The sequence below is a fragment of the Dendrobates tinctorius genome, unplaced genomic scaffold (genome assembly GCF_039654945.1).
Source record: "Dendrobates tinctorius isolate UK_male_01 unplaced genomic scaffold, ASM3965494v1 ptg000039l, whole genome shotgun sequence".
NCBI classification, from domain to species: domain Eukaryota; kingdom Metazoa; phylum Chordata; class Amphibia; order Anura; family Dendrobatidae; genus Dendrobates; species Dendrobates tinctorius.
This window is the reverse complement of record NW_027361707.1, coordinates 32,240,272-32,258,815: the sequence shown is the minus strand read 5'-3', so window position 1 is coordinate 32,258,815 and position 18,544 is coordinate 32,240,272. Positions and strand designations below refer to the sequence as shown.

Here is an 18,544-nt window from a genome sequence, read left to right as displayed (position 1 = left end):
GATCAACACCTGAACCTCACCTGGATCCTTGCCTGAATCCCCTCCTTGATCATTACATAGATCACGATCCACGTGGTGATCCAGATAGTCACGTGTAATGCCGAAGAGGCATTATCAGTCACCCTAAATCAGTGACATCAAATCTCTAGCTACTCAGTGCACATCAGATGCAGACAGTAACCTCGGTTCCCCAGCGTGGGTATATTTTTAAGAAAAGTGATGGTGTGGAGGGCATGTGACTTCCTTATGACTCCATCCCCACGCAGATCTCAGCTGTGTACTGCAGGAAAATGGACAAAAGGTTAAAGACGAGCAACCACAAAGTCCACATCCTTACAAATAGGACACGTGGAGGGTGGTGAATGGAAATATCACCAAGCTCGTCAGAGGAGGAAGCCTATAGGGGCGGCACAGTGTGCGGCAATATCAGGCCTCATGTGATGTCCTATAGTCCTACAGGGCATGTAACCCTAAGGCTGTGTGCACACACAGCTTTTTTAGCGTTTATTTTAGCAAATTTGTCAATAAAAACGCTAAAAATAAGCTTCCCATTCATTTCTATGCGTTTTGCACTTTTTGTGCATATTGATGCGGTTTTTTTACCGCGAAAAAAACGCTTCGATGTAAAAAACGCAGCATGCTCATTAATTTCGCGGATTTTTCCGCACTTCTGGCCATTTCTATGGGTCTGGAACCGCACGGAAAAAAACGCATAAAAACTGTGCGTTTTGTGAGCAAAAACGCGCAGAAAGAAAACGCACGGTTTCTGGGAAGGGAGTCCGGTTTTTAAGCAGAAATTTTCTGCTACGTGTGCACATAGCCTAAAAGCTGGATGTAACGTTGAGCACTAACAAGCCAACCTACCTTGGTGAGAGTATTCAGGTACAAGGCTTTGGCAGAAAATATAACTTCAAGCCCATATTTAGTCCTCCAAAAAAGGACGTCTGCGTCAAAAAAAAAAAAAAAAAAAAAGAAAGAAAAAGGGGCAATGATGACTTTCCCCCATAAGGGGCCATTTCAAAGGTATAATTAAAAAGAAAATCCTAAATTAAAGAAGACCTATCACTATGCTAATTTGTACCCGTCGTAATTGCTGATGATCTCCTGAATCCGGCGATGTTTTTCTTTTGCTCCTGCGCCTCTCCATTCCTAAGATACGACCCTTCTTCCATGTATATAAATCTAGACTCGTGTGCCAAGTGGGTGTGGTCATCCCAATAGAGAAGAGTTGAGGGTCACTCCCACTTGACGAAACAGACTAGATTAAGAGGGGGCCGAATCTCAGGAACGGAGAGGCGCAGAAATGAAAGAAAAACATCGCTGGATTCAGGAGAACAGCGGCATTTACATCAGATATACAAAAAAAAATACATATTTATGTCAAGTGACAGTAACTAAAAATCCCCCCTTCCACATTGTGAACAGAACGCTTCTTATACACACAGAGCCGTTGTTCTCCTCCACAAAGACTGGATTATATTTTTGCTTTCTAAAATATGTTCAATACCTATGTATAGCGAGCGCTCTGCGCTGTTAGCGGACGTCTATCTTTATATTCTGCGGGTCACATACACAGCCATTTTATTTCTAGAGCCAAAACTTACACGGGGCATCATTTCAGGGTGAACTGGTGACCCTAGTGAGGCGGCACATGTCACTATGCCTCGTCATGTACAAGATGTCAGACACATCTCATATATCTATCCGTAGGCTTAGGAGCGCAACCCGAGAAGGGCTATACAAGGCGAAACAGGAAGAAAAGGAATGCTGCAAAAATAGCTTGTAATGCCACCGACTGCCATTATATAGAGTATGTACTGCAATATATACTTCGTAGAGTTGGTGCAAATCGACTTGCCAGAGCCGGTCCTTCGGCCAGGGCAGCAATCTGCGGTCCCTGGACAGGAGCCCTAAGAACAACCTCCGACCTCTCAGCATCCGCGGCTCTACGTTTGATTAGCCGGCCTGGCGCGACGTCACATGCGCTGCAAAGAAGATATCATACCAGGCCGGCTAATCAAAAGAAGAGAGGAAGAGGCGGTTTTCAGGGCTGCCACAGATTACCGATGTGGCCGATGTCCTGCAAACTGATTCACACCAACTCTAATACCAATATAATAAAAAACAATTTTTATATGTGAATGGGGTGCGCGGAAAATAAATTTACATTCGTGAAGAAAAATCCACGCTGATGATCAATAAGGATCCAAAATAGCGGCTAACGGGGTTTTTTTATTGATCTTAGTCAACGCGTTTCGGAGTTATTCTAATATATTCCATAGAAGTTTGGAATAACTTCGAAACGCGTTGACTAAGACCAATGGAAAAAAACGCTAAACCATTAGCCTCTATTTTGGATCCTTATTACAGATCAGGAGCGGAAAATCCACAACTTTGCTGCTTTTTCTTCCAATACTGGTTGGAAGACCCACGGATCTGCAGCAGCTCACCTGTTACATGGTGGTGTGATCACAACCTTATCAGATTAGCATAACCATCTTTAATTATTTAGTTTCTTTACTCAGATAAGACCCTATTTGCACTTTATTTTGCTCCTAGTTTCTTCAAATTTACATACTGTACATGGTATACAGAAAGTGATATAGTTGAGGATCGTGTACCCCAAAGCAAACATTTCCAAGAGGACCCCCCCCCCCCCCATTTATCACGGGTCTGATAAACGGACCAGTGAAAGGTCAAGTTCTGGTTCCCGACCCGAAACTTATGCCAAAGTTCGGTTTCGGTACCAGAACTGTACCCGAACTTGAACCAGAACCCCATTGAATAGAATGGGGACCCCAACATTACTGGGAAAACAAATCTCTCTTTTCCTGCAACAGACTTCCTCCCCGGAACACCGAGCGTAGGGACGGAATTCCGGGAGAAGTCCGCGTTCGGCGTTTAGCCCTGTCTGGCACGAACCCCGAGTTTTTCAGTTCAGGTTCGCTCATCTCTACTTGTAACGTGAAAATGTTGGATTCATTGGTGGAAATAATGCTTCATTGTTGCATTTGCGATTTTTTTTTGTCTATTTTGCGCCTTTTTTTTAAAGACGTATTTTATATGTGTTTGCCTTCTGTTCTTCATTGTGGGTGAAGTTTGGCATTCCAGTCCTGTTCCCGCACCCCCCTGTGGAGTGATATCACGTAAACGCAAAATTTTAGAGCAAAATCTGCGACATTGTAGCAGAACGTGCAACTATTTTTTTTTTTTTGGTGTTGAAAAGTCGTAAAGCAGGTTGAAGACAAGGACGAAGAGCGGTTTCAGATTTTGCACAAAATTCATGAATGGGCGCCACTTTGAAGGATTTATTGCAAAAAAAAAAAAACAACAACAACAACAAGAAAAGTGAATTTAAAGGAAAAACGGAAATGAAAAATTGGGTCAAAAAGCACTTGCTGGGTCTGGAAAACATTAATTAAATTCAATCTATTCTTCCTCATCCCCCCCCCGCCGAAAAAAAGTAAAAGCTAAACCCTCTGAATTGCTGAACCTTCGAGTGCACACTGCCAACGAAAAGGGCTCACAGAAAACTAAACCTCACTGGCTCTGACATTTTTGAAGCCGAGACCCAAGTGCACATCTCTCCCTGGCTGACATGACGGGATGGTGATTAGTTTCCAACAGTAACTAAAATTAATGCGAAAGATTAAGGGATCATCACGAGAGGGTAAACTGGTGTGGATTTTAAAACACGCAGCGATTACGTCTCCGTTCACATGTTGCGGATTCTTTTTTGGATAGTGGCCTGTTCGGATGAAGGGAAACCGATTTTCAGCTATAGGAAATTCTGCAACAGTAACTTCAGCTTCGGAATTCACTGCATCCGAAAAAAGAATCCGCTTGTGACCTGTGATTTGCATACACGTGCAGACTAGACGTGCGCAGCCTCTCTCAATGCAGGTGGCAGGACACGGCTAGTCGGAATGTGACCGAAAGTATTCAAATCATTTACTTGCGGTCTGATGGGAGTGACTGCTGGACAACCCCTTTAATCTTATCCCCCTGCTGTGCTGTTTGGATGTGGATTCTGCATGTCATTGTCTGTGAAAAAAAAAAGCACCTTTTTGATGCAGATTTAACCCATTCATTTCATTGTGGACCTTATTATCTGCAGGGTAAACCTTTGGCCTGGCATTGACTTGTTGTGCTTTTTTTGGCCAGTTCTACACGATAAATAAAGCACAAAAAACACATGGAATATGCACAGGTTTTGGATGCAGAAATGTTGCGGATTTCAGTTGAGGAACAATATACACCCCAAAAATACAGAACAGATTCCGCTGCAGGGAAACTGCAGATAGTCTGTGGGAAAAATCAGCAGCAAATATGCAGGCTGTGCGAATTCAGCCCTAATCTTGCCTCTGGTGGGCCGCCATTCATTTGTGACACAGCAGTAAAATAGAAGATTGCACATAGACAGGGATTTTATTTTGCCCCATCTCTAGCCTTACAGACATATATTCGTCCCCAGGCATCTCACGGACTTCAACAGATTTCTATAAAACGGCTTAAAATGTTGCAAAAGTTTTGCCCAACTTGTAACTGTGCAAAACGTTTGTAATTTTTGATCTTTCAACTCCAACATTTTGTTTAGCAAGACTGGCAAACAAAGCACAAGTTTTGATAACCCAAGCAAACCAGAAGGGGAGGCAAAGGGTTAATCCTGCATGTCAGTCCAGCAAAGGCCACCGCTGGTCCAGCAAAGGCCGCTGCACAAGCTCTTTACACTGTAATGATCTCCAATGCTTGGATGAGTCGAGTTCTAGCCCATCATATGACAAGCCCTGATACTGGGCACAAATGTGCTGTCAGCCCTTATTTTCTAGCCATGACCCACCAGGACCACCCAGCGATCAATCCTATAGAGCTGGATTACATTTCCATCCATTACTGGCATGTGATCATATAAAAAAGTGAGTGGAAAAACTGAATATACCAGGGCTATAATGGTATAATGAACCCTTATCTATTCACAGCCACTGATAAGCAACAACTACATGGGAGTAACCCTTTCATGGCCTTGTAGTCAGCAACCACATCCCCCCCAGGCTGCCACTACAGTAGGGCCCGCTATAACGATGGGGGTTATCATCCTGGCAGCAATGATCACAAAACATAAAGACAGCCATGTAGATCTCCGGTTGATAAAGTTAGCATTAATGAGAGCGTACATGGATAAGCTCATCACAAGGGTCCGTGTACATGGCTAGACTGCAGATCCACGCAGGACGGACCGGTCATGTGGCATCTAAAGACTGACAAGGGCCTATACTAATCAACAAGAAAGTGTCTTTAGCAATCACATTTGTGCAGAGTTACTAATAACTTGTAAGGTGAAACTGCTGCTATAGAAATGTATCAGGCCCTGTGTCCTTCCACCCCGACGCACGTTTCATCCAGCTTCTGCTGGGGGCATGTACTGTTGCTAGGAAGAATATGGTTCCTCACATAGATGTCCTGTAAGGTCGAACACAGTACGTCTATTAGATAGACAGACAGAGCTGGTTTGGTGACCAATAACTTTACTGTAATCTGTCCTATGTATACGTCTTTTATAATAATTTGGGAAGCATCCATTACCCTGACCATTGCGGATACACAGGCCCCAGTAAACAAGAGGAGATATTTCCAAGCCAGTAATTATGTGTTTGAACATCATCAAATCGTCATGTCGAGTTTTCTGCCCTGTAAGAAATACCTCAGCAAAACATGGGGAAAAAGGGAAAACAATTGGGGAATTAAAGGCTTTATCCTGCCTTGTTCAGTTTCAGATGGTGAATGCCATTTAATCCCTGTGCTGACGGGGAGGACTGCGAGCACCGCTCTGTGATGTCCTGCAAAATCCCCTCTGCTATCAAAGCTGTACACAGCTATTAATAAGTGAGCCGCAGACAAAAGAGCGAGCACCTCACTGCCGATGTGGGGGACGACGTGTCAGAGACCCTGCAAGGACAACTGTGGGGACAAAGCAGCGGTGTACTGTCACACCTCACATCCAGCAGTCAGATATCTCACTAGATCTAATATCATCCAATATCTATCTATCATCTATTTATCTATTATCCATCTATATCTATCACCTATTATCTGTCTATCATCTATCTATATCTATCATCTATTTATCTATCTATTATCCATCTATCTACTGGTATCTATCTATATCTATCCATCTATTATCTATCTATATCTATCATCTATTATCTGTCTATCATCTATCCATCTATTATCTACTGTATCTGTCTATCTATTATCTATCTACTGGTATCCATCGATCATCTATCTCTATCATCTATCGATCCATCATCTGTCTATCATCTTCTATCTATTATCTATCATCTATTATCTCTCTATCATCTATCCATCTACTTATCTATCTATCCACCCATCATACCTCATACCCAACTAATATCGGCCCCATCTATGTATCCATGTTATATCTTCATGTATTTATAGGCTCCAGGTTCAGCCAGATGGGTCCAGGAGCCAATTTGTCTTCTCTAATGGATTTTTTCCTCCGCTGAGGCCTAGAAGATAAGTGGCCGCACATAAATATCCACGCCATGATTGATACGTGTCAGACCATTACTGGGTGTGAACAATAGTCACAGGCTTGACCCAGGAACGTCACTGAGGCACTTTACACTAATTAGTAGAGATGTGACAGATGTAGCGGAGCTGTCATTCTGCTCCGTGGGGCTCTGCGGTATATATATATATATATACACACACACACACACATACAGGGCTCTGCTACATCCGATATACGCACGGCGCTGCAGACACAAGTCGGCCATTGTGCCATTCCCATATTTGACCATACAGAGTAAAGCAACAGCAAAAATTACCCTCAGAAGAGACCATGAATATATATATATATATATATATCCGTCCACTATATACAATTATTAATACATGCATACCACATACCGGAGAAGCAGACGACACGACATATTTACCATGCAGAACACACAGCGGCTCCCAGCCACATCCTGTTGGAGCTGAACAAGCATCCTATTTACCACAGGCGACATTTACATGTACAGAATAGCCCCGCCATATATACACCGAGCACAGAAAATGGCCACAAAGTAGCACAGCCCCAGATAGGTGGAAGAAGGACTCATGTGCTATAATGGGGGATGTAGGGCGATGGGGGACATGGGCAGTTATATAAGGAACGGCAGGGATATACTACCAGTCATTGTACGCTATGGCGGAGTACCGCATTGTCATTAGGGCCTAGTGCATCATCCCATCCAGCGGGATTCATCTTCCATGACGGACACAAGCCTATTCTGCCCACATACGGCCAACTACACGGCTCCAATATGGACAGTGATGCAGCAGAGCTCAAGGAGCCATTGTACTGGGTGCACCTGCAGTCCCATGTAACAGCACATTGACTGCGATGTCCGCTCAGCTCTGCTACATTCCCCGCATTTGGCACACAGGTTAGATGAGGAAATATTAAGATGCCCGCGATCCAGCCTAATCCTTGCCATTCTCCTCAGATGAGGCGCACATATGGCACAGAGCAGATAAGGGGCCAGGGATGGCGGAGAACATGACAACCCTCATCTTCTTGATGTAAGGTGTCATTGGGAGGGATGGGGGGGTCCTAATAAAAGGGGGGATGAATGTTCATTAAGGTACCTATCATGCTGGTGTGATGACACGACAGTAGGAACGGTGCCCACTGGCACAATGGATTTTCGGGTGAAATATGGCAGACTGGACCCTGATCATACAATGTAATAGGATTGCCCTACACAAGGGAACAAAGCAAGGAGAGGGCTTCTCATCTGCTGGGAGTGATTGCAGGGTCAGCGGCAGGTTACCTGATGGTGGTTGTAGTTGTTCCTCTGCTGGAGGAAGGCTGCAGCCTGGTGGTGCTGGGGGTTCAGCTGGGGGCTCACCGGGGACCTCCTGCTCTGCTGCTGCTGGCTGAGGCTCATCTGAGCCGAGAAAGGGCTGCTGAATCCGGGGACGTTCATGCCGGGGCACGGGTTGGCGGACACAGGGGAGAAGCTGTGGAAGAAGGCCGGGTTGATGGAGGAGGGGATGCCGGGGTAGAAGCCGTCAGCCTCCGGGCTCTGCAGGGCGTTCAGGTTGTGCCCAGCAGCAGGGTGGGGCGCAGACGGCTGCTGCTGGGGGAGCTGGGATGGCGGGGCTGGTGGAGGGGACGATGTCTGCACAGACCAGGGGGTACCGAAGCCGGGCAATGAGGGCGAAGCCCGGGATCCTCCGGGGCTCTGGCTGCTGGCGACGTCAGGGGCTCCGGGGAAGGGGCTGCCCAGCAGGTTGGTGCCCCCGCTCAGTAGGTGCCCGCTCTGCCCGTCCATCTGCAGCTTGTTCCTGGCCGCCAGCTGATGAGCCCCCAGAGATGGAGGCGATCCTGGCACATGGGGGTCCCCGGCAGCCGCCGCCTCCTCTGCAGAACAGGAGCTGGAGGACGGGGAGGACGGGGAGGCTGGCAGCAGCTTGTCAGGACCCTCCACACCCAGATCCTCCGCTGCGGGAGATCCCTGGCGATGATTAACCTCCCCGGGCTTCTTCAGCTCCTCCCTGAACGCCGCGGAGCCCTCCTGGGGGCTGAAGTCCTTCCTCTTGTGCCCCAGCTGCTTGTCCTGGGCTCCGTGCTGCAGCAGCAGGGCCGGCGGCGGCGGGGAGAGCTGGTGGTGCCCGCCGCCCTTGCTGTGCTTGCCGGGGGCACAGCTCACCCCTAGCAGCAGCTCATCCTGCATGACCTGCGGGTAGCCGGGCAGGAACAGGGCGCTGCCCGCGGACGAGGGGAACTGCGGGCTGCTCCTGAACGCTCCCCCGCCGAATAAGCCGGCGCCCCCGCCGCTGCCGGCACCGCTCCCGGCCGTCTGCAGCAACCCGAACCCGTAATCCCCCATTACACGGCCGAGGGCACAGCAGCTAAGACTAGACAGAGGGGCAGGAGGCAGCGGTACTACAGGGACGCCTCAGCCGGGGAGTGTCACACAGGAGCCGGCATGGAGGAGCTTATGTCACTGTCCTCAGCACTGGGGGGCTGCACTGCGTCCCCTGCGTGTCCTGCACCGCCCCCCTCCTCTCCTCCGTGTGCCGGCTCACCGACTGCAGCGCCGCATTATAAAGGCAGGAAGAGACGTCAGTGTGACGGGCGGCCTCATTACTGTGTGCAGGGACATCCTGCAGAGCGCTGGCACTGCCGGGGGCTGGGCGAGGAGGAAGGGCACGGCGGGGAAGGGGTTACTGCCTCAGGGACCCCCGTGTGACACCTGCAGGACCGGCAGTGTGAGGGGAGACATGGGGGAGAGGGCAGGGAAGGGGTTACTGCCACAGGGACCCCCGTGTGACACCTGCAGGACTGGCAGTGTGAGGGGAGACATGGGGGAGAGGGCAGGGAAGGGGTTACTGCCAGAGGGACCCCCGTGTGACACCTGCAGGACTGGCAGTGTGAGGGGAGACATGGGGGGAGGGCAGGGAAGGGGTTACTGCCACAGGGACCCCCGTGTGACACCTGCAGGACCGGCAGTGTGAGGGGAGACATGGGGGAGAGGGCAGGGAAGGGGTTACTGCCACAGGGACCCCCGTGTGACACCTGCAGGACTGGCAGTGTGAGGGGAGAGGGCAGGGAAGGGGTTACTGCCAGAGGGACCCCGTGTGACACCTGCAGGACTGGCAGTGTGAGGGGAGACATGGGGGAGAGGGCAGGGAAGGGGTTACTGCCAGAGGGACCCCCGTGTGACACCTGCAGGACTGGCAGTGTGAGGGGAGACATGGGGGAGAGGGCAGGGAAGGGGTTACTGCCAGAGGGACCCCCGTGTGACACCTGCAGGACTGGCAGTGTGAGGGGAGACATGGGGGGAGGGCAGGGAAGGGGTTACTGCCAGAGGGACCCCCGTGTGACACCTGCAGGACCGGCAGTGTGAGGGGAGACATGGGGGAGAGGGCAGGGAAGGGGTTACTGCCACAGGGACCCCCGTGTGACACCTGCAGGACTGGCAGTGTGAGGGGAGACATGGGGGAGAGGGCAGGGAAGGGGTTACTGCCAGAGGGACCCCCGTGTGACACCTGCAGGACTGGCAGTGTGAGGGGAGACATGGGGGGAGGGCAGGGAAGGGGTTACTGCCACAGGGACCCCCGTGTGACACCTGCAGGACCGGCAGTGTGAGGGGAGACATGGGGGAGAGGGCAGGGAAGGGGTTACTGCCACAGGGACCCCCGTGTGACACCTGCAGGACTGGCAGTGTGAGGGGAGAGGGCAGGGAAGGGGTTACTGCCAGAGGGACCCCGTGTGACACCTGCAGGACTGGCAGTGTGAGGGGAGACATGGGGGAGAGGGCAGGGAAGGGGTTACTGCCAGAGGGACCCCCGTGTGACACCTGCAGGACTGGCAGTGTGAGGGGAGACATGGGGGAGAGGGCAGGGAAGGGGTTACTGCCAGAGGGACCCCCGTGTGACACCTGCAGGACTGGCAGTGTGAGGGGAGACATGGGGGGAGGGCAGGGAAGGGGTTACTGCCAGAGGGACCCCCGTGTGACACCTGCAGGACCGGCAGTGTGAGGGGAGACATGGGGGAGAGGGCAGGGAAGGGGTTACTGCCACAGGGACCCCCGTGTGACACCTGCAGGACTGGCAGTGTGAGGGGAGACATGGGGGAGAGGGCAGGGAAGGGGTTACTGCCAGAGGGACCCCCGTGTGACACCTGCAGGACTGGCAGTGTGAGGGGAGACATGGGGGGAGGGCAGGGAAGGGGTTACTGCCAGAGGGACCCCCGTGTGACACCTGCAGGACCGGCAGTGTGAGGGGAGACATGGGGGAGAGGGCAGGGAAGGGGTTACTGCCACAGGGACCCCCGTGTGACACCTGCAGGACCGGCAGTGTGAGGGGAGACATGGGGGAGAGGGCAGGGAAGGGGTTACTGCCACAGGGACCCCCGTGTGACACCTGCAGGACTGGCAGTGTGAGGGGAGACATGGGGGAGAGGGCAGGGAAGGGGTTACTGCCAGAGGGACCCCCGTGTGACACCTGCAGGACCGGCAGTGTGAGGGGAGACATGGGGGGGAGGGCACGGCAGGGAATGGGTTACTGCCAGAGGGACCCCCGTGTGACACCGGCAGTGTGAGGGGAGACATGGGGGAGAAGGCAGGGAAGGGGTTACTGCCACAGGGACCCCCGTGTGACACCTGCAGGACTGGCAGTGTGAGGGGAGACATGGGGGAGAGGGCAGGGAAGGGGTTACTGCCAGAGGGACCCCCATGTGACACCTGCAGGACCAGCAGTGTGACTGGAGACATTGGGGGAGAGGGCAGGGAAGGGGTTACTGCCTCAGGGACCCCCGTGTGACACCTGCAGGACCAGCAGTGTGAGTGGAGACATTGGGGGAGAGGGCACGGCAGGGAAGGGGTTACTGCCAGAGGGACCCCCATGTGATACCTGCAGGACCAGCGGTGTGAGGGGAGACATGGGGGGGAGGGCACGGCAGGGAAGGGGTTACTGCCAGAGGGACCCCCATGTGACACCTGCAGGACCGGCAGTGTGAGGGGAGACATGGGGGGAGGGCAGGGAAGGGGTTACTGCCAGAGGGACCCCCATGTGACACCTGCAGGACTGGCAGTGTGAGGGGAGACATGGGGGAGAGGGCACAGCAGGGAAGGGGTTACTGCCAGAGGGACCCCCATGTGACACCTGCAGGACTGGCAGTGTGAGGGGAGACATGGGGGAGAGGGCACAGCAGGGAAGGGGTTACTGCCAGAGGGACCCCCATGTGACACCTGCAGGACTGGCAGTGTGAGGGGAGACATGGGGGAGAGGGCACGGCAGGGAATGGGTTACTGCCAGAGGGACCCCCGTGTGACACCTGCAGGACCGGCAGTGTGAGGGGAGACATGGGGGGGAGGGCACGGCAGGGAAGGGGTTACTGCCAGAGGGACCCCCGTGTGACACCTGCTGGTCTGGCAGTGTGAGTGGAGACATTGGAGGAGAGGGCACGGCAGGGAAGGGGTTACTGCCAGAGGGACCCCCATGTGACACCTGCAGGACCAGCAGTGTGACTGGAGACATTGGGGGAGAGGGCAGGGAAGGGGTTACTGCCTCAGGGACCCCCGTGTGACACCTGCAGGACCAGCAGTGTGAGTGGAGACATTGGTGGAGAGGGCACAGCAGGGAAGGGGTTACTGCCAGAGGGACCCCCATGTGATACCTGCAGGACCAGCAGTGTGAGGGGAGACATGGGGGGGAGGGCACGGCAGGGAAGGGGTTACTGCCAGAGGGACCCCCATGTGACACCTGCAGGACCGGCAGTGTGAGGGGAGACATGGGGGGAGGGCAGGGAAGGGGTTACTGCCAGAGGGACCCCCATGTGACACCTGCAGGACTGGCAGTGTGAGGGGAGACATGGGGGAGAGGGCACAGCAGGGAAGGGGTTACTGCCAGAGGGACCCCCATGTGACACCTGCAGGACTGGCAGTGTGAGGGGAGACATGGGGGAGAGGGCACAGCAGGGAAGGGGTTACTGCCAGAGGGACACCCATTTGACACCTGCAGGACTGGCAGTGTGAGGGGAGACATGGGGGGAGGGCAGGGAAGGGGGTTACTGCCAGAGGGACCCCCGTGTGACACCTGCAGGACCGGCAGTGTGAGGGGAGACATGGGGGAGAGGGCAGGGAAGGGGTTACTGCCACAGGGACCCCCGTGTGACACCTGCAGGACCGGCAGTGTGAGGGGAGACATGGGGGAGAGGGCAGGGAAGGGGTTACTGCCTCAGGGACCCCCGTGTGACACCTGCAGGACCAGCAGTGTGAGTGGAGACATTGGTGGAGAGGGCACAGCAGGGAAGGGGTTACTGCCAGAGGGACCCCCATGTGATACCTGCAGGACCAGCAGTGTGAGGGGAGACATGGGGGGGAGGGCACGGCAGGGAAGGGGTTACTGCCAGAGGGACCCCCATGTGACACCTGCAGGACCGGCAGTGTGAGGGGAGACATGGGGGGAGGGCAGGGAAGGGGTTACTGCCAGAGGGACCCCCATGTGACACCTGCAGGACTGGCAGTGTGAGGGGAGACATGGGGGAGAGGGCACAGCAGGGAAGGGGTTACTGCCAGAGGGACCCCCATGTGACACCTGCAGGACTGGCAGTGTGAGGGGAGACATGGGGGAGAGGGCACAGCAGGGAAGGGGTTACTGCCAGAGGGACACCCATGTGACACCTGCAGGACTGGCAGTGTGAGGGGAGACATGGGGGGAGGGCAGGGAAGGGGGTTACTGCCAGAGGGACCCCCGCGTGACACCTGCAGGACTGGCAGTGTGAGGGGAGACATGGGGGGAGGGCAGGGAAGGGGTTACTGCCAGAGGGACCCCCATGTGACACCTGCAGGACTGGCAGTGTGAGGGGAGACATGGGGGAGAGGGCACAGCAGGGAAGGGGTTACTGCCAGAGGGGACCCCGTGTAACACCTGCAGGACTGGCAGTGTGAGGGGAGACATGGGGGAGAGCGCACAGCAGGGAAGGGGTTACTGCCAGAGGGACCCCCGTGTGACACCTGCAGGATTGGCAGTGTGAGGGGAGACATGGGGGAGAGGGCACAGAAGGGAAGGGGTTACTGCCAGAGGGACCCCCGTGTGACACCTGCAGGACTGGCAGTGTGAGGGGAGACATGGGAGGAGGGCAGGGAAGGGGTTACTGCCAGAGGGACCCCCATGTGACACCTGCAGGACTGGCAGTGTGAGGGGAGACATGGGGGGAGGGCAGGGAAGGGGTTACTGCCAGAGGGACCCCCATGTGACACCTGCAGGACTGGCAGTGTGAGGGGAGACATGGGGGAGAGGGCACAGCAGGGAAGGGGTTACTGCCAGAGGGACCCCCGTGTGACACCTGCAGGACTGGCAGTGTGAGGGGAGACATGGGAGGAGGGCAGGGAAGGGGTTACTGCCAGAGGGACCCCCATGTGACACCTGCAGGACTGGCAGTGTGAGGGGAGACATGGGAGGAGGGCAGGGAAGGGGTTACTGCCAGAGGGACCCCCGTGTGACACCTGCAGGACTGGCAGTGTGAGGGGAGACATGGGGGGAGGGCAGGGAAGGGGTTACTGCCAGAGGGACCCCCATGTGACACCTGCAGGACTGGCAGTGTGAGGGGAGACATGGGGGAGAGGGCACAGCAGGGAAGGGGTTACAGCCAGAGGGGACCCCGTGTAACACCTGCAGGACTGGCAGTGTGAGGGGAGACATGGGGGAGAGCGCACAGCAGGGAAGGGGTTACTGCCAGAGGGACCCCCGTGTGACACCTGCAGGACTGGCAGTGTGAGGGGAGACATGGGGGAGAGGGCACAGAAGGGAAGGGGTTACTGCCAGAGGGACCCCCGTGTGACACCTGCAGGACTGGCAGTGTGAGGGGAGACATGGGAGGAGGGCAGGGAAGGGGTTACTGCCAGAGGGACCCCCATGTGACACCTGCAGGACTTGCAGTGTGAGGGGAGACATGGGGGAGAGGGCACAGCAGGGAAGGGGTTACTGCCAAAGGGACCCCCATGTGACACCTGCAGGACTGGCAGTGTGAGGGGAGACATGGGGGGAGGGCAGGGAAGGGGGTTACTGCCAGAGGGACGCCCATGTGACACCTGCAGGACTGGCAGTGTGAGGGGAGACATGGGGGAGAGGGCACAGCAGGGAAGGGGTTACTGCCAGAGGGACCCCCGTGTGACACCTGCAGGACCGGCAGTGTGATGGGAGACATGGGGGGAGGGCAGGGAAGGGGTTACTGCCAGAGGGACCCCCGTGTGACACCTGCAGGACTGGCAGTGTGGGGGGAGGGCAGGGAAGGGGTTACTGCCAGAGGGACCCCCGTGTGACACCTGCAGGACTGGCAGTGTGAGGGGAGACATGGGGGGAGGGCAGGGAAGGGGTTACTGCCAGAGGGACCCCCATGTGCCACCTGCAGGACTGGCAGTGTGAGGGGAGACATGGGGGAGAGGGCACAGCAGGGAAGGGGTTACTGCCAGAGGGACCCCCGTGTGACACCTGCAGGACTGGCAGTGTGAGAGGAGACATGGGGGGAGGGCAGGGAAGGGGTTACTGCCAGAGGGACCCCCGTGTGACACCTGCAGGACTGGCAGTGTGAGAGGAGACATGGGGGGAGGGCAGGGAAGGGGTTACTGCCAGAGGGACCCCCGTGTGACACCTGCAGGACTGGCAGTGTGAGGGGAGACATGGGGGGAGGGCAGGGAAGGGGTTACTGCCAGAGGGACCCCCGTGTGACACCTGCAGGACTGGCAGTGTGAGGGGAGACATGGGGGGAGGGCAGGGAAGGGGTTACTGCCAGAGGGACCCCCATGTGACACCTGCAGGACTGGCAGTGTGAGGGGAGACATGGGGGGAGGGCAGGGAAGGGGTTACTGCCAGAGGGACCCCCGTGTGACACCTGCAGGACTGGCAGTGTGAGGGGAGACATGGGGGGAGGGCAGGGAAGGGGTTACTGCCAGAGGGACCCCCGTGTGACACCTGCAGGACTGGCAGTGTGAGGGGAGACATGGGGGGAGGGCAGGGAAGGGGTTACTGCCAGAGGGACCCCCGTGTGACACCTGCAGGACTGGCAGTGTGAGGGGAGACATGGGGGGAGGGCAGGGAAGGGGTTACTGCCAGAGTGACCCCCGTGTGACACCTGCAGGACTGGCAGTGTGAGGGGAGACATGGGGGGAGGGCAGGGAAACTGTTTTGTTCACCGATGAGTGCCGTGCAACGCTCGATGGTCCAGATGGATGGAGTGGAGGATGGCTGGTTGATGGACACCCCATGAAAACACGGCTAAGGCGCCAACAAGGAGGAGGTGGAGTAATGTTTTGGGCTGGAATCATGGGGAGAGAGATTGTCGGCCCCTTTAGGATCCCTGAAGGGGTAAAGATGAACTCCATAATCTATGTGGAGTTTCTAAAACAGCACTTCCTGCCATGGTTCAAGAGGAAGAACCGTGCTTTCCACAGCAAGATCATTTTCATGCATGATAATGCACCGTCTCATGCTGCAAATAACACATCTGCATCTCTGGCTGCTATGGGCATAAAAGAGGACAAACTTATGGGTGGCCACCATCTTCCCCTGACCTCAAGCCCAATGAGAACCTCTGGAGCATCATCAAGAGGAGTGTCTATGATGGCGGGAGTCAGTTCACATCTAAGCCACAGCTCTGGGAGGGTATCCTGTCCACATGCAAAACAACTGAAGCACAAACCATCCAAAAACTGACAAATTCAATGGAAGAGAGAGTTCAGAAGCTTCTTTCCAACAAGGGCTCCTATGTGCAAACTAGATTATGGCCCGATGCTATCGCATCGGGAGGATGCGATAGCATCACACCTCTTGCCATGTTAACCCTCAACACACACACTCCTCTCACCTTTCACCATCTCCACTCACGTCCACTCACTCTTTCACTCCACATACGACCCCTTCTTTCACTCCGTCTCTCATACTCACGCCGTCATCGCCGCTGCTCCACGATCCCCGACATCTTCCGCCGGCGCCATCCTGGATCCAGACGTCCACGCCGGCGACATGTTCTTGCGGCGATGCCATCTTGAGTATCGTGAAATCCCGCGATACTCAAGATGGCGTCGCCGGAAGAACATGTCGCCGGCGTGGACGACGTCGGGATCCATAATGGCGTCGGCGAAATCTCGCGAGATTTCGCCGACACCATTTTGGATCCCGACGTCCTCCACGCCGGCGACATGTTCTTGCGGCGATGCTATTTTGGATCGGCGAAATCCCGCGATACTCAAGATGGCGTCGCCGCAAGAACATGTCGCCGGCGTGGAGGACGTCTGGATCCAGGATGGCGCCGGCGGAAGATGTCGGGGATCGTGGATCAGCGGCGATGACGGCGTGAGTATGAGACGGAGTGAGAGAAAGGGTCGTATGTGGAGTGAAAGAGTGAGTGGACGTGAGTGGAGATGGTGAAAGGTGAGAGGAGTGTGTGTGTTGAGGAGGAGTGGTGTGTTGAGGGTTAAGATGGAAAGAGGTGTGCGGTGACGTCACCGGTTACAACTGGACGGAAGTTGTTACAACTGGAAGCTGCTTAGGGCATTTATTATTATAGATGTAACATCACCGAGAATAAAGTTTTGACTTGAAAACTGTTTGATTTCATTTTGTAATAAGCTGATAATGCTTATAATTTCACAATTGACCATTTTTTTGTTCAAAATAAAAAGGTTGAAAACTCTGCTGTGCATAATAATTTGGAACATGCATTTTGAGTGTTTCTTATTTTTAAAAATATACTGTTTTCATAGGCAGTTTGTTCAAAAACATTGCAATTATACTAGAATATTAGATGACTGGAAAATAACAATGACTGCAATTCATATAGGTAATTTAGAGAGAATAGGAGGAAATATTTTTTGCATAATAATTTGGAACATAGTGTATGATGTGTAGCGGTAGCAGAGCACACCGCAGAGCCTCTCAGCTGACTGAGTGACGCGCTCCCTGAGTTGCTGTAGCGTAGGCCGAGCTGCGCAGGCGCACTGGAGCCCGTCGTGTCAGACCGTGTGCTGCCTCCTCCCGCCCGGTGACTTCACATGTAGAGTGCGGGCGGAGTCCAGCGGCAGCCGTGGGAAATCGCAGGCAGGGGGGCTGACGCGTAACCCTTTCACTCCTGGCGACGACCTGTCAGCTCCTGGTAGTAGTGTGACACCCAGCTGATTATAAGGCTTCTCTGGCTTTGGGGCCTCTCACTCTCATTATCAGGCTATTTTAACTCTTTCTTTTCCAGATCACTCAGCTTAGGCTACTTTCACACTAGCGTTTTTTTGCGCTGCGTTTGGAGCGCACATGAAACGCATGTCAAAAGCGCATGCAAACGCTTGTAAACGCTGCGTTGTTTTGTAGCATTATTGTGCGCATAACAACAAAAAAATCGCAGCGTTTTTATGCATTTGCATTTTTTATGCGCAATAAACAGGAGAAAAAATTCTTGCAACACACTCCACCAATGGGACATCAGTGGGCGTGTCTATGGAAATTCTTTATATAGCCCCTGTTTACACCTGAATTCTTCACATTTGCTTGCATTTGACTTGAGAACATGGATCTGCGCTGGAAGAGCTTTGACTTGGATCTGGACATGAGGACGGCTCAGGCTTATGCCGTTGCTTGCCATGAACAGAGGGAGAGAGAGAGGCAGCGAAGACGGCAGCAGCGGCGTATGTGGATACATCCCATTATGGAACTCTGGGCGAGCCGTGGAGCGTACCACACCCTGTACAGCGAGCTCCAGGCAAACCCGGAGAAATTTACGGATTATACCCGGATGACCCAAGAAACCTTTAACTATTTGCTTGGTCGGGTCAAAGAAGTCATCCGGAGACAGGACACGCAGCTCCGGCGTGCGATTACTCCTGAGGAACGGCTCCTGGTCACATTAAGGTACATAGTTTTAAACCAATGTCTGCTGAATTTTTCTTGCTTGTGACATGTACTCTTCCAAATCTGGCAGAATTACAGTTCTGCCATGTTGGTAACTACAAGCTGCGTTAATTTTTTGATGGCATGT

General features: G+C 53.9%; 1 protein-coding gene across 4 annotated transcripts in view; it reads right to left on the bottom strand.

Moving 5' to 3' along the window:
* CPEB2 (cytoplasmic polyadenylation element binding protein 2) overlaps positions 1–9,116 on the bottom strand; it is a 128,992-nt gene extending 119,876 nt beyond the window's left edge. For all 4 annotated transcript variants that reach the window (XM_073574593.1, XM_073574595.1, XM_073574594.1 and 1 more), the window contains exon 1: positions 7,842–9,116. In XM_073574593.1, coding sequence (XP_073430694.1) covers positions 7,842–8,903 — 1,062 coding nt within the window. In that variant the 5' untranslated portion in view covers positions 8,904–9,116. The remainder of the gene's footprint in view (positions 1–7,841) is intronic.
* Positions 9,117–18,544: the final 9,428 nt, after the last annotated feature.